This window comes from Pezoporus wallicus, unplaced genomic scaffold (genome assembly GCF_028554395.1).
Source record: "Pezoporus wallicus isolate ANWC-B61680 ecotype Strahan unplaced genomic scaffold, APGP_CSIRO_Pwel_v1 contig_10810, whole genome shotgun sequence".
NCBI classification, from domain to species: Eukaryota; Metazoa; Chordata; class Aves; order Psittaciformes; family Psittacidae; genus Pezoporus; species Pezoporus wallicus.
The window spans coordinates 1,015,561-1,030,562 of record NW_026642731.1 but is presented as its reverse complement, the minus strand read 5'-3'; the positions used below and the strand labels follow the sequence as shown (position 1 = coordinate 1,030,562).

The window sequence follows — 15,002 nt, the reverse complement described above, 5'->3', positions numbered from 1 at the left end:
AGGCACAAACCCCATTGTCAGCACAAACCCTGCTTGGGGGAATTGCTCAAGGAAGAGGAGCCCCAGGATTTTTGCTGTGCCTCAGGGTTGGGCAGGGGCTATTGGGGTGTTTTGTGGATGGGGCTCTAGAAGAGTCCTGGGTTTGGAATGCACCAAACATGTCCAAGTTTGGACATGCTGCTGGGGCTTCTGCTGCCTGCATCACCCTGAGTCCAGTCAGCTTCTTTGCTGTGGTCCCTGTGGGAGCTGGCTTGCAGGGGACTTGAGCTGGAGTGGGACCCAAAAAAACCCTTTCCTGTAAGAGCTCTGTGCAGCCAGAACTGAAACTCTTTTAGTTGCTTTTACGCTTTGATTATGAGGGCTGGGTAAGCCCCACTGCACACCTCTGGCTAAGGAGCTAAGGCAGTAAAACAGGGCAGGACCAGAAGTTGTGCTGGAGGTTGGCAGGGCGCATCCCTGGGCCTGCTAAGGCGGTGATGACGGGCACTGGGAACTGAACTGAGGACAACCGATTCATATCCCAAATTGCACAGCCAGGGCGTCTGTGGGACACCAGTCTGTTTCCACCATCTCTTCCCCCAGGAGTCCCAGCACCCACCCCACCATGCTCCCAAGTTGGGGTATCTCTCCAGAGCCCTAGAATCAAGCTTGGGGACAACAGCCACCACCACCCAGAAGCCAAAACAGAAACCAGGGACTTTGGGGTCCCCTCTGATGGGGACCAGTGATATGTATGTGGGGGATTAGCATATTTTGCTGCTCTGAAACCCCACTGGAGACCCTGGAGGTTGCCAATGCCCTTCATTCACATCGCCTCTGCAGCTACTTCTCTACCTGCTGTGAGTGCCAGCGGGAGCGTAGTGGGTACCTGGTGTTTCCTGGAGCAGGTTGTATGTGCTGCCATTCATCTTCTCTGCGGGCCAAGCTAGGGGAGTCTCGCCCTGGGTTGGGGCCGTGCAGCCAGCGAGCCCCCCGTGGGCAGCAGGGCATGAGCCATGCCCAGAGCTGGCTGTGGTGCAGCAGCAGGGACCAGCTAATCCCTTAATGCTGGTCACAATGAGATTTGATGGGGAACAGGAGTTCGTGCCGCAGAGCCGCAGATTTTAAAGGCTTCTGGCTACTACCCGGAGGGGAATTATAAGGTGGCTCTGGGTCTGTGCCCTGCTGCTAGTGCCCACAGGCTGCTTTCTGGGCCACCTTTCTGAGGTGCCCTCACCCTGGCCTCAGGCCTACTGCTGGGTTTGCGCAGGGCAGCTCCAGAGGCTGCTCCAGAAAGCATGCCTGGGTGTGTTTAACAGCAGGAGCGGGTCTGACTCCCGCTCTGGGGAGAGGCTGCCCGCTTTCACTTTAAGATGTTTCTATATAAATACCCAGAGCACCATATCCTTGAGAAATGACCTTTGTCGTCCCTCCCAGACACCACCATAGCACTCAGGGATGGGGATGCGGGGATGAAGCAGGGTGGCAGAGGAAGCTGTGTGCCTGGTGCTCCCTGTCTTTGGGCAGCACTGAGTTTTGTCCCGCAGACATGTTTCTCCTCTGCAGGGAGTGTGTGTGCCAGCACATGGGGCTCTGCTTGGCCCAGAGGAGGAAAATTAGGTGTAGGATTAGTGTGGCACTTCACTGGGTGTTCATAGGCACTGAGCAATACATTGAATGCTGGAAGGGAGAACTGGGCACCTTGGCAATGCAACCCTGTGCCCCAACCATGGCCAGGAGCGAGCATGGCCTCCGCACCCAGAAGAACCATCTTGGGGCCAAGCCCATCTGAAACACCCATTTTCCTGCACTTTCCTTCCTCCTTGATGGCTTTCATCCCACCAAGCCTACCCGTTTTCACTGTGCTAAGGAGGAGAGAGCTCGTTCCTGCCATCCAGAGACGCTGGACTGGATCCCGAGCACCATCTCAAAGGTGTAAGTCTAATGGAGCCAAACCATTCCTAAACCATTCCTGTCCCATCTCTGCAGCTCCCACCCAGGGCTGCCTGTAGTGCATTCATATTAATTGGAATGCATGCGGCTGGCAGCTGCCAGAAGACTCCTGATGAGTCAGGGATGGGGAACGACCACAAGTCCGTACATCGGCTCCTGATGAGTCAGGGATGGGGAATGACCACAAGTCCGTACATCGGCTCCATGCCCAGGGAAGGGGTGTGCTAATGCCCAGCTTGCCCACATGGAGCCGGGAGCAGCACCAGGGGCAGGGCTGGGGCTGAACTGTACGTAACCCCATGACACCTCTCTTCACCCCTCCGTTTCCACACAGGTTTCAATGCCTGTAGCACAGAAACACACCCAGGTCAACAGAGATTTCTCTCAGACAGTGGCAGTCCCTGAGAACACCCATGGATGAGCTGCAGGCAGCACCTGCCTCTGCTTTCACCAGGGTATCCATGGGGTGGCAAAGCTACCACCTCCATTCCACCACCATTTGGTCCCTGATGGCAGCAGACTCTAGGGAGGGAAGCAGCCAGGCTGTGGATCTGAAGTCTGGCTCTTCGTCCCCTTGTCCCTCCTGTTCCTTATTCCACCCTTCATTTCCCAGTGCTATCTTTACCCTGCCGATGACTGATTCCCTTGAGCACCCATCAATGCCCTCTCTGCTCCTTCCTGCTGGGGCACCTTGATCTGGCTGAGTCTGCTCATCATTGGGGCAGGACCTGCTCATGTGCCATGGTGGCTGCAAGCAAGAGGCCACACAGCTTGCTGGATGGGGGCTTGCAGCACAGGCAGGGCTTTTTTCCATGGGACAGTTGTTATTTTATGCCTCCTGCTGAGCCCCACAGTGTTGCCCTATCCATTAACCTGACATCCTGCCCAGCCTCACAGCCCATGGCCAAATTTCCTCGGGTGACGTTAGCATCAGTGCATCCTCTTCCCAGGCTGAGGCGGTAGTGGGACATACCATGCCATCCTGGTGATGGGCTGGGATGCAGGTCCTGCCCAGCCAGTTGGAAACCAGGGCAGGCTGGCACATTGGGGGTGAGCAGCAGCTTCTTATCATGGGGTATCAAGGCTTTGGGGACCACGCAGCAAAATGCTGAGCCTCCCCTTGGAGCAGAGGTGGGGAGAGAAGTGGCTGAATGGGACAGGAGGAGCAGCACTGGGCCATAAATGCAGCATGGTGGCTGTCGTTTATGTGTCAGCAAACACCTTGAGTGGGCTTGACTATTGATTCTGACTGTATAAAAGAGTGTTGTGGCACTTGTTCAGGTCTGTGCAGGTTTTACAGCTCTTGTTCGGCGAAGTGCTCATGTATTTGGTTTTGCTCCTTCCTTCAGGCCTATCTGTTGACATTGGCTCTCCTGAGCAGAGCGTTGGGCCACGCCAGGAAGCTGAGTGTACAACTCTCCTTGCGTTTCCCACTTTCCCAGGGGTTATCGCCTATGAAATCTCACACACACCCATGGCCAGAAAAGGTTTCTGATGCAGAGGCAGGTGAAAGGTGCCCACTGGTCCCACGGTGGTGAGTTTGGGTGCCCCATGCTTGGTAGCAGGGGCTGAGCCACCTTCCCTGGCAGAGGGGTTTTGAGTGGATGGGTAAAGCCACAGCAAAGGGAGGCTGCGGTGGGATGAGCACGGTCAGAGGTCTGTAGAGCTGTGATGAAAATCAGGGCATCAAACCAGCTTGGTTGTGCAGGGAAGGAGAATGTGTCAGGGCTCCCATTGCAGAGGAGATGGCCAGTGTGTGGTGACCCACAGCAGGAGGCACACAGTAGCACCCATTTGCCACCTCCAGTCCTCTTCCCAACAGAAGATGCCAGCACTAGCTGAGCCTGCAGGGACACTTGGTGCTGGGGGGCTCAGAGGGCTTGAGCCCATGGTGATGGTTCCCAGGTCCCCCTCCACCCCTCAGCACTGGGGCTCCTGGTGCCATGGGGATGCAGCCAGAGTCCCTCCAGTGGCTGCAGCATTTCGGGATAGAAAGTCCGGTCCTGCCTTGTGGGCACTTCAGCTTTTTGGAGCCAGGATCCAGCTGCTCCTCAGCTATTGGTGTCTTTCCACAGCCACTTGCTCTGTATGGAGCTGCTTCAGTGCATCATCCAGAGCCCACTGTTAGTTTTTGACTGGCACCGTTAGTCTTTCCTGAAGGGGTTTGCTGGTTAATTTTGGCTGATGCTCAGGCTGAAGCTTGGATGGGGCTCGTTCCTTCAGCGTAATTGCTTCTGGGACCTGGCTTTGCTCAGAGGCCCCAGTGGGAATGTGGTGCCTCTGCCCAGTGCAGAGCCATCAGCCTTGGGTTCGTGATACAGCCACTACCTTGAAATTTGCCTTTCGTGAAATTCTGCAACATTTGCTCTTTCCACAAACATTTCTGCCAGGAACGTTGTTTGCTCCAATATTTGAGGAAAGCAAACAGAGGGGGAGCCTGAACACAAACAGTCATGGATGTTTTTTCGCACTCTTTGCCCTGCTCTACCCCCAAGCCCACCACAGAGACACTTGTAGGTGACCCCTCTGCTCCAGCTACCCCTTGGCTCTGCCTGTGCCCACTGCTGGCCACGATCCCACTGCAAATACTGCTGTATTTCAAAGAAGATCACCCAGACCTTGCTGCCTGCGGGACCACCATCGCTCACCACCCCTTTGCGCTCGCTTTAGACAAACATCATTTTAATGCCATTTGAGAAATGTCAGCAGAAGACCAACCGAGCCTGTCTGACCCACACACCTACACCAGCCACTCCTCAAGCCTTCCCAGGCCTCGTGCTGCTCACCTCCCAGAGCTGGAGCTCACCCCAGCCCTCTGTGCTCACTCCCATTGTAAATTGCCATCGTGTTTCCAAGTGAAGCCGCAGACCAGGGCGTGCTGCTGCCTGGTAAGTGCTGGGGTGAGACGGCTGCCCCGGTGTGGTGGAAGTTGCAGCCCTGCATACAACCGCAGTCACTGTCTTGACACCGAGCAGCATCCCTGCAGCTCCCAGCGATGCGGAGCATCCCCTGCTCTTCCCCAAGGAGATCCTCTTCCCTAAGTCTCAGGATCAAGCCAAGGCAGCTAAAGCAGTGATTGTTCCTTCTGCATCCCATCTGAATACCAGGGCTTATTTCTGGGTGCAGCAAGACCCTGCTCAGCGGTTTCTTCCCCCGGTAAGTGCTGACCCTGCCAGTGTTATAAACACCACTAACAGCCAGTGGGGATGGTAGGAGTGGGCACAGGGAAGGACCTGTGCGGGTGTCGCAAAACTTACGAGTCCCTGATGGCCTCCGTGCCATGGACACAGAGCACAAGGAGTAAACAGAGGAATTAAATAGCAGCTGACATGAGAAATCAAGAGGGGGAAAGCTCAGTTTGGGTAGTAGCTAGTGTAAAGCTATAATTAGATCAATTTGTCAATGAGAAATAGCTGCTTCATAGTGAAAAGTAAAAATCCTCAGAACTTCTGCCTCCTCTGGCGTTCTTCAGCTGAAGCTGTTCCCCACATCTGACCAAACTGCCCAAGCAGCTCCGATGGCTCGCATTTTTCAGCTGATTTCCAAAGCTGCTTTACTGAGCTGGCCCCGCTGTAACCACCGGCCCCGGGGATCCCTGGCTCTGAGACACTTCCAATATAAAAAGGAGAGGTGCTGCCCATGCTGGGATTGAAGGAAATTGCCAGGATTGTGCCCAAGTCTCATTTGGAGAACTAAGGTGGAGCCGGGGTCTCATCACCAGCTTGCTGCCCCTTACACCTTCTCCATACCCTACCCTCTCACACACTCATTTGCAGCCTCCCCTGGGGATTTAACTTCAGTGCGCCTGGAGGAGCCCTTTCCAGCAGAGCATCCTCCAAATCCTTTACACCAGGCACAGGTCTGATGGGAGAGAAACCAGTGCCTCCAAGGTATGGTTTAGGGGCAATGCTGCAGGCAATCTGGGGCAGGGTTGAAGGAGCTGCAGTGGGTGGATGCCCCACTCTGATCTTATCAATGCCACTGCTGGAAAGAGCAGGCTAGACCCGCTTGCTGTCCTGAGGCCAAGTGCCAGCACCCAGCTTCCCCCTTAATATAACCCTGGCTTCAAATGGATACTGAAATGCTGAAGCCCCTCACAGATGGGGAGACAGAAAAATCAGAGAGTCTTTCTGTCTGTCAAAGGAAACTGAAAATGACCCCTCCAAGGCTGAAGGCTCATCTGGTGGATGTGGTGTGCACCATCAGCTGAGCCCAGCAATGCCATGGGGGTGGCTGGGACTGGCTGCTCTGGTGGGACTCAGTGCACCACCACTGCCTGGAGCATCCCGTTGCTTTCCAAGAGAATAATCTCCCCGGTGACCCTGGAAAGGGCTTGGCCACCACTTTGCCATCAGCCCCATGGCACATCCTGCTGCTGTGCCCACCCTGCCACACAGCCCAGCCCCACAGCACTGCTAGGCACTGCCCAGTCCCCAGCCCTTCCTCGCCTCTATTTGGATAACTTTTTCACCCGTTTTATTTATGAGGACTCCCCTCCTTCTGCCAACGCTGAGCTTCCTCCCCCTTTGGTCTGGGAGGCCCTTCTTGCTTTTCTATTCTTATTATTTTTCTCTCTTTCCCCTGGCAAGGCCCCAGGCTCAGCCTCACGACGGGCTCGTGGGCAGTGGTCCCATGGCTTGCTTTGGCCATGGGAGCAGATGGTGGGATGTGCAGTGACTCTTCTCCAGCCACCCTGTGGTTCCCAGCCCTGCCTGCGCCTGCCCTGTGGCCCATCACTGACCCTCAGGCTGAAATATTAGGAGAAAATCAGGATTAAACCAAGAAATCAGGACCAACCAGTGGCAACGTGTGCCTGCCTGTGCTTGAGGTCACTGATGTGCCAGGGCGGGCAAGCGGCTGCTCCCACTGGAGCAAGCTACAAGTGGGCAGAATAACTTAATCATAAGTGATTAAAGAGCTTGTTCAGCTCCTTGCATCACGTCTGTCAGGCAAAGCCTGTTGCTCACTACAGGAATAAGGTTGGGTTTGCACCCTGGGGCTTAGGGCTGGAGGTGGCACCCACAGGAGGCTGCAGCCTGGAGCAAGAGAAGGCACCACCCAGAACAGGGCCATGGGCAAAGTGCGAGGAGGTTGCCTGGGAGTCCCACAAACCCTCCTGGGACCTGGCTGAGTGTGGGCTGGTGGGGCTGTGTGTGGTCATGACTGAGGTGTGATAAAGGAGAAGGGGAGCAGGACATGAAAAATACAGTGAGGAGAGGCAAGGTACCGGGATGGAGAGACATGGGGTGTGATGGGAAGCCAGGGGAAGTGATGGAGAGCCACAGGGAAGTGGTGGAGAGCCACCAGGAAATGATGGAGAGCCACAAGGAAGTGATGGAGAGCCACAAGGAAGTGATGGAGATCCATGAGGATGACGGAGAACCCTGCAACTGTGAGACCTTGTTTACTGAGACCTTCCTCCACATGCTGGCCATGCCCAGGGAACTGGGATTCCCAGATCTCATGGAACCAGCCCCAGCCCCTTGCTGCGCAGGTAAGCTGTTACATGGGCACATTTGAACCCATCTTGAGGGTAGCAGTGGTCTGGTGACAGCCTGGGCAGGGGGACCTCTCCCCTGGCACCCATGTTTGTTGGCAGAAGGCATCTAGCACAGCCAACAAGAGCAGTGGCACGGGGCTGCCCCATGTACCTGCTGTGCCGTGCAGGGAGCATGGGCACAGATCTGGTGTGCGTCTCCCTGCAGCCAGGCTCCCTGCCTGCTGCTCTGTACCACAGACACTGGGGCTGCTGTTCATCCAGGCGCTACGCTCCCTGCTGGGAACCTGCCCAGCCCCAGCCCTAGGTGAGAGCAGCAGCGCTGGCAGGCACCCGCTGTGCCCGCTCGCACAGCCCTGGCACACCACGGGCACCACAGCCTTTGCACCGGGGCTGGCTGCGTGTCCTAAGGCAGCGTCACCTCCTCTCTAAACCCTTCCTCTTGTGCTGCCAGCCAGCCCTGCGGCAGCCCCTTGCGCCAGCTCTGCTCCCTTCGCACGTGCCTCCTTCTCTGAGCCAAGCACAGCGAAAGAGAGAAAGCACAGAGACAGAGATGTATTTATACGACAGAAAGGTCAATTGGGGACCCTCTTCCTGCCTCCATCTCCAGGTACCTGAGGCGGTGGGGGCCGGGCTGCGCGGTGGGGCCGGGATGTGGGGCTGGGGGCTGCTGCCCATTCCCAGCCCCGCTTCCCGCGAGCGACGCCGGGGCGGCAGCGCGGGCGATGGGAATGCTGTACTCACCATATGGAGCCTCCATCTTAGCGCTTAGCTGGGTGCTTACATTGACCATGTCTCGCCGGCTACTGCTATGGGGACTTGGGGCGGAAAAACCCGAGGAGGTAGAGGAATAAAAGGAAATCTAAATAGATAAATAGAAATGTCTTTCACTAAGGAGCGAGGTGAAGGCAGGAGGGAGCGCGGAGAGGCAGGGCGAGAAAACCTGCCTCTCCTGTTATCTTACTGATTCGCTTAATCGGGGCTAATGTGGGTGGAGATGTTAAATAGTAACCAAGCTCTTATGGAAACCAATCTGCAAGGTGCCGTTGCTGTAGCTATAGTAACCAAGCTAGAAACTCAAACATGGCTTTTACTGGACTCTTTTGGGGCTCCCATTTTCCCCCGGTGTCAAGGCCAGGGCAGCTGATGGGCTGGGATTCACCCCTGGCTGCAGGGGACAGGGAAGCCAAATCCGATTCCACAGCATCCCGGGTGCTGCCAGTTTTGTGCCATAGCCCACCCGTGACGGGAAAAGCCTGCCCATGGGGAAGGGACAAACACTGCAAACACTGGGGAACCAGGGGCTGTGGGATGAGCTGTGGGGCTGGCACGGGCAGAGCAGAGCCTGGACAAAGCACAGGGGACAAAATGCCCCAGTCATGAGCCGGGGCTTGTCCACTCCATGCGGAACCAGAGGGGTCACTTGGGGATGGGGAGTGTGAGGATGCTGCAGTGGGATGCAGGGTGGTACCCTGAGAACAGCACCGGGGCACAGGGCAGTCACAGCTCCTTCCCATCTCTCTCTGCTTCCCAAACCGAGGGGACCTGTAGGGTTCCACAGCCACTCATGGACACCTCTGCTCCTTCCAGGACCACAGCACCAAGGAGGAGCCCTGGGGTCTTCACAGTCCGGAATGTTCCTTGTGCCACCGGTGGTTCCATGCTGAGGCAAGCAGGGCCATGTGCTAGAAGTGTTGCTGGAATGATACCAAGCATATGGGGAGTCCCAAAGGAGCGTGCATCGGAGCAGGGCAAGTGAGGAGAGGGCCGCTGGGACACAGTGAGCAGGAATCACACACATCGCAGGAATCACAGCCAAGGCCTGGGAATCTGGGGATCCTTGGGTTTGCTGAGTGATGAGAGGTCCTAGGGAGGGAGAGGATGTGGATAACGGGGTGCTCAGTGATGCTGGGGTTGAGGTAGGGCACTGGGATGGTGTGGGGATGTGTGCTATGGAGAGGGGACACAGCTGGGGCTCCCCACTTCTCCAGCTCCTCACCTCAAGGGGAGCATATTGGTACTCACCTACAGCAGCCTCTGCCTTAGCACAGGTGGGGAGCAGTGGCAAAACCCCCCAAGCCTGCAGAGCAGGGACCACGCCAGCCAGCCCTGCTCCTTCCACACACCCTCAAACCATCCCCGTCTCAGGAAACAGGGACCTGAACCATTCCTATTTCCCACAAAGTGGAAAGCAGCCAGAAAACACAAATGCTGCTGAAACATATGTATATGCTAATAATTATAAATGCTAAAATATATAGTATTTTATATAATATATAAATATATATTATACAATAATATATAATATGCTAAAAATTATGATCTTATAAAAGCAGTTTCCTACACTAGGGATGAAGCAGGTTGGACAGCCGGGCTGCTGGTGTGGGGGTCAGTGTTATAAATAATTCCGGTTCACCCCATCCCCATTCCCGGAGGCTCCTCGTGGGGCTGCAGCCCTAGAATCAACTGACATGGTTGGATCTGAGTCCGGTGAAGCACATGTTGTTGGAGCAGCCCCCGCCGTAGGCTGGGGGGCAGGCTGAGCACGGCTGCCCCACCTTGTACGGCACCTCTCCCTGCCAGTTGCCCCTAAAAAGAGAGGAGAGCATCACCTCTGAGCACCACCGCCAGCACCAGAGCGAGGGTGTTGGGGGGGGTTCCCTCCATGCACTCACTTGAAGGCGTAGTTGCAGACGAGGAGGACGGCGTGCCTCAGCGTGCTGCCCCACACGCGTACATTGGTGCACGTGCTGAGGGCACAGCCCAGGCGGCTGGAGGATGCCCACACCATCTGCGCCAGGACAGAGAGCAGGAGCCATCAGTGACCATCCACCCAGGCACCCAACATCCACCACCCCAGGACCACAGCACAGGGCTGAGTCGCACCATGGAATTACATCCCGCCTAGCAAATTCCTTGGGTTGGATCCTGTGCCCGTCATAGGCAATGCTTTGTCCCCAGTGATCTTTCGCTGTCTGTCTTCTGCCTGCAGCCCCTCTGCCCCCTGCTCACTCCAATGAGCAGCAGTCTGGGTCGGTTCTCTGATTTACCCAAATTAGATCCCAAATGTCACCCCGAATCGCAGCCAGCAGCTCACCCTGCACACACGGAGAGCAAACAGTGCCAGAAGCTCCTCCTAAAGCCTCTCCAGGATGAATTTCTTCCTTAAAAAAGTGTCTTGCCCATTTGCAACCCAGAGTGTCCCTGAGCATCCCCATGGATGAGCTGCACAAAGATGCAGATGCTCAGGTAAGGGTTGGAGCCATGCAGAGGAGGTATTTAGGGACTGGCACTGGGAAGCAGAGGGAAGTTTTCCATACTGTGCTGGCCAGGCTGCTGGTGGATGTGCCAGGGGATGAAGGAGCTGCATTCCAGGTTGCTGACACAGCCGGGTGCTGTAAAGCCGCTCCATCACAGACAGGATTCATGCCTGCACCTTTCCAGCAGGCAGAGTGCCTGCTGCCAGCCCTGCTGCCAGGATTCCATCCCAGATCCCAGCTCTGCTCCCTGCACCGAGGCTTTGTGCAATGCTCACCTGCGTGTAGTGGCTGCAGACGGAGCCGCTGCATTTGGAGGGGCAGCGGGGGTTGCACTCGTGGGGGTGCGGGAAGGAGTAGTGCTGCTTCTCCTGGTGCCAGGATTTCACCATGTTGATGACGGAGATGGACCTGCAAAAGATGCTGCGGGTGAGGTGGACCTCCTCCCCCTCAGAGCTCATGGGCAACGGAGATGAAGGGGAAGGCTCTGCTTTGAGGAATGGGGAGAGAAGAGGGTTTTGGCATTCCTAGTGAGAAGGGGCAACAACACCCTCGTGCCAAGTCCACTTGTGGAACTGGTGGACACACAACCCTCACTTGAGGCCCCTGAGTGCTCAGCTTCCTGGTGGAGCTCCAGGACCTGCATCCCCCTGGTCCATGTGCCAGGCAGACAGGATTGATGCCATTCTCCCAGCTGAGCACCTCTGGTTTCCTATATTTACCCTTCTGCAAGAGCTGGATCCCCCATCTCCACCACGGGGGCCTTTATGTGCTCCTGGTTGCTTCTCAGTCCTTTGCAACTACAGCTCAGAGCCTCCCTGCTTCTTGACCGAGGGGTGGCTGCTGCTCCTCCTCCTCCAGCATCGCAGGGTGCAGGGGGTTCCCAGGAGCCTGCTCTGCCCGCGGGGCACTCACCTGCCCGACTGGATGAAGAGGTTCTGCCCCACGTATTTCATCAGCTCGGGGGGGCCGTGGTCCCACAGGCAGCGTGCAGCCCACGCCTCAGCTGCCCTGGCCAGCCGCTCATCCCAGACCTGGCCAGGAGGAAAGGAAAAGGGCAGGCAGGGATTTTGACTGCCCAGAGGAGGGAAGAGGAGAAACCCACTCTCCTGTGCTCAGGGAGCACCCACCAGTGTCCAAAAGCCACATCAGGCTGGGAAAAGCCCAGGGGCAGCCATCCCACAGCTGGGAAGCTCCCAGATGTCTCAGGCATGGGACCAGGGGTCCTAAATCTGCCCCTGGGAGGACGCATCACCCCATTAGGACTCCATCCCTCCTGCACAGAGACTGCATGTGCCTGCCCTGCACCAGGGACATGGAACATCCCCCATGACAGATGACAGCCACAAACCCTGACATCCCCATGTGTGGGTGCCCCATCCTTACCAGGTTGGGCACCCACACCCCAGGTGAGCCCCTTGACCCCACCAAGGACCCAGAGATACTCTACTGAAGCCTGACTCACCATGTACTCCATGTTGGCCGCGGGGGGGGACACCTGTGCCCGCACTTGATTGTGGTAGTCCAAAATCATGCTCATGTCGCGGCGGGAGAGGAACCGCTTCGGATTGCCCCGGGGGACCCCCGCGCCCCACAGCAGCCCCGCGGCTCTGCTCCCGGCAGGGGACAGGGGCTCGGTGTCGTTGGGCAGCAGCCGGGAGCTGGACTCTTGTGGCATCCAGAAGCCCACAGCAGTGAGGAGCAGCGGCAAGGGGAGCACAGTCATGCTAGCCCGGCAGGGAGATGTCTGAGGACCTGGTTTTCTTCTTGTTTCCTTTAAAGAATGAAATCAGTACAAAACCTTCCCCATCTTTTCAGCCATTGCACAAACCTGTCAGGCAGCGGTTAAATAGGATCCTGCTGAGAAACTCGCTGCAGCCTCCTGCCCTGTAACTTCCCACATGTTTGGTGTGTTGAATAAATCCCCAGCACAAATCTCATACAGATAAAGAAATGCACGGCAAAGTTCTTCACCAGTAACAAATTCTGACGATTCCTTCCCTCAGGGGAAGACAAATCAGTGCCAAAAGCAGAATTTTCTGCCTTTCTAAAAGAGTTCTAAATGAAAGGAAATGAATGAATGAAATTTTCCCCGTCTGTCAGCCGGCGTCTGCCTGGCACTTCCCAGCATCCCTGCCAGCCTTCCTCGGAGCAGCGGGGAGGTTGTGCTCCAAACACGTACCTTGGGGACTGAGCAGAGCCCGGCGCCGGCAGCCGGTGGGGTTGTCCTTCGCGACCAACCTGCGGCGGCGGCTGCAGGAGGGGTTTAGCTTATCCCCGGCGGGCAGCCCGCTGCAGCGCCTGGTGCATCCTGACTGCCCCCGGAGAGGGTCATGAAGGAGCCCCGCGCTCGGGCATTTATAGGCTGCCGGGTGCCTCCTCACACGGACGGGCTGGCAGCAACACAGAGCCCTGCAAGATGCTGGCGGGGGGGGAGCGAGCAAAGCCCAGCCCACCCGTCCATCAGACAGCCAAGGGCGTTTGCTGCCGGATGGGGGTTTAACCTGCTCTGGGACATTCACGGTTCTGTCACCTCCTCACCCCCCCGGCCGGCTGCATCTGGGCGGCAGCTACAGAAAACGGAGGAGGGTTTTTTCCCTGGCGATGCCCAGCCAAAGGTACCGCAGGGATCTGCTGTGCCGCCTCAGGCTTGCGCTGGTGTCCAAGTGTCTGTCCTCAGGGAGGGGAAGTGACTGCACGAGTCTGAAAGCCGCTGGCAATCCTGCGGCATCAGGTGTGCTCCCTACAGCATCCCAAGCGGTCACGGTGCCTGGGGCCAGCTGAATTGTTGCAGGTCACAGCAAGGTGGGGCCGGCAGGCTGGAGGGGCTGCTTGCAATGCCCCTCACGTCTCTTCCTCCTCCCTCTGCCCTTGGTGTGAGCGGCCACGTGTGAGCTGCAGCGGGGCTCGCTGCCGTCATCCCCCCCCGCCACGGGGCCACAGATAAGCAAGGTGCGTACTGGGTTCACCAGGGCACAGGTGGGTTTGGAGCCAGGATTTGGCGTTTTGATTGCATGAAGGGGAGCACCAAGGCCAAACTCCCTCTCCTGAGCGGGCAGGAGACACAGAGAAGGAGACATGGAGCTGAAACCAGCACAGGCCCAGGGAAAAGCTGTTCCTCAGAAAGGGACACAGGGACGCTGCCGGGATGGTGCAGGGAGGAGAAGGCAGTCCCACAGCAGCAGCTTCTTGCCGTCACTGGTTTGAATGGGACAAGGATCCCAGGCAAACAGCTCCTGCCCCATGCTGGGACTCACAGCAAGTCCAGAGCCTGATCAGCTGCACCCAGCATCCCAGAGACCCACTGTGCAGCAGGAGCCAACCAGGAGCTAAGAGAGGAGCAGACCCAAGCATGGAGCAGGAATAGTGCCCAGGTGCTGAGCCGATGTGCTGTATTAACACAGCCTCACTCTATTGTGAGCCTCTGCTGAAACAATCCCGTGTGTATTTTTCCTGGCACCTGCTTGCCCATAAAGCAACTCAAGATGCTGCAGCCCCCAGGGAATGGGTGGGGGGATGGCCGAGGGATATTTCCATCCACTCCCCACCCAGCAGGTGGGATGATGCGTGCTCCAGTGAGGAGACAGGGAAACCACTGCTGAGGCATCTCCATTCTCTCTGTGGTGCCTCAGGAGGGGACCCATAGTGCAGAAGGCAGCAGCACCCCATGAACTGTAGGGCTGAGGATGCTGTTGAGGGCCTGCCGTATCGTGCCACGGATGCTAGTGCTGGTCAAGACAGGGTGTCTGGATGGCTTCCAGAGCCCACCAGCTTCCCAGGCTGCCCACTGTAGTGTTTAATCAGCTCAGCTTCCCCTCCCCAGCATCAGACCACCCTAAACACCAGCCACCCCCCTGCAGGTGACAGCCAAAGCACCATCCCCGATTTGCCAGTCCTACCAGCACCCCTAGTTCATGTTCACATATGCAGAGGTGAGCGCCAGCTCCAGGGCTGGCAGCAGGACAGCCCTTTGTACTGCACCAGGACAGCACATGCCAGGGCTGCCTCCTCCATTCAACCCCAGATATCAAATCTCTCATTAGTAAGGCTGGTAAAAGCTCTTTCGTTCCCAGCGGATTAGAAAGGCAGATGGGGACACACAGCAGCAATCGTAACTGGGGAGACTGGAAACGTGGTTTGGGCAGACTGGGAGAAGCAGCCGCACACAGAGGTGGGGAGGGCACTGGGGCTGTGTCATGGAGAGATTTGGGAGGGTTTGCCAGGGCGGGCACCCAGCACCATGAACTGCACAGCTCTGCATCTGAGATTGGCTTGGAGCGTTTGTTTCCCTGGGCAGAGCAAACCCACTGCAGCTC

The 15,002-nt window shown here is 57.0% G+C and overlaps 2 protein-coding genes across 2 annotated transcripts in view; one reads left to right on the top strand and one right to left on the bottom strand.

Moving 5' to 3' along the window:
* The window catches only part of ADA (adenosine deaminase), a 201,190-nt gene that overhangs the window by 101,774 nt on the left and 84,414 nt on the right, over nucleotides 1-15,002 (top strand). The gene's annotated exons all lie outside the window — the stretch shown is intronic.
* On the bottom strand, nucleotides 9,823-12,420 carry R3HDML (R3H domain containing like). Its single transcript, XM_057432126.1, has 5 exons — nucleotides 12,152-12,420; nucleotides 11,602-11,720; nucleotides 10,965-11,097; nucleotides 10,105-10,220; nucleotides 9,823-10,018 (listed from the first exon to the last, which is right to left on the bottom strand). The coding sequence occupies exons 1-5, from the start codon at nucleotides 12,410-12,412 to the stop codon at nucleotides 9,892-9,894; spliced, it is 756 nt and encodes a 251-aa protein (XP_057288109.1). The 5' UTR covers nucleotides 12,413-12,420; the 3' UTR covers nucleotides 9,823-9,891.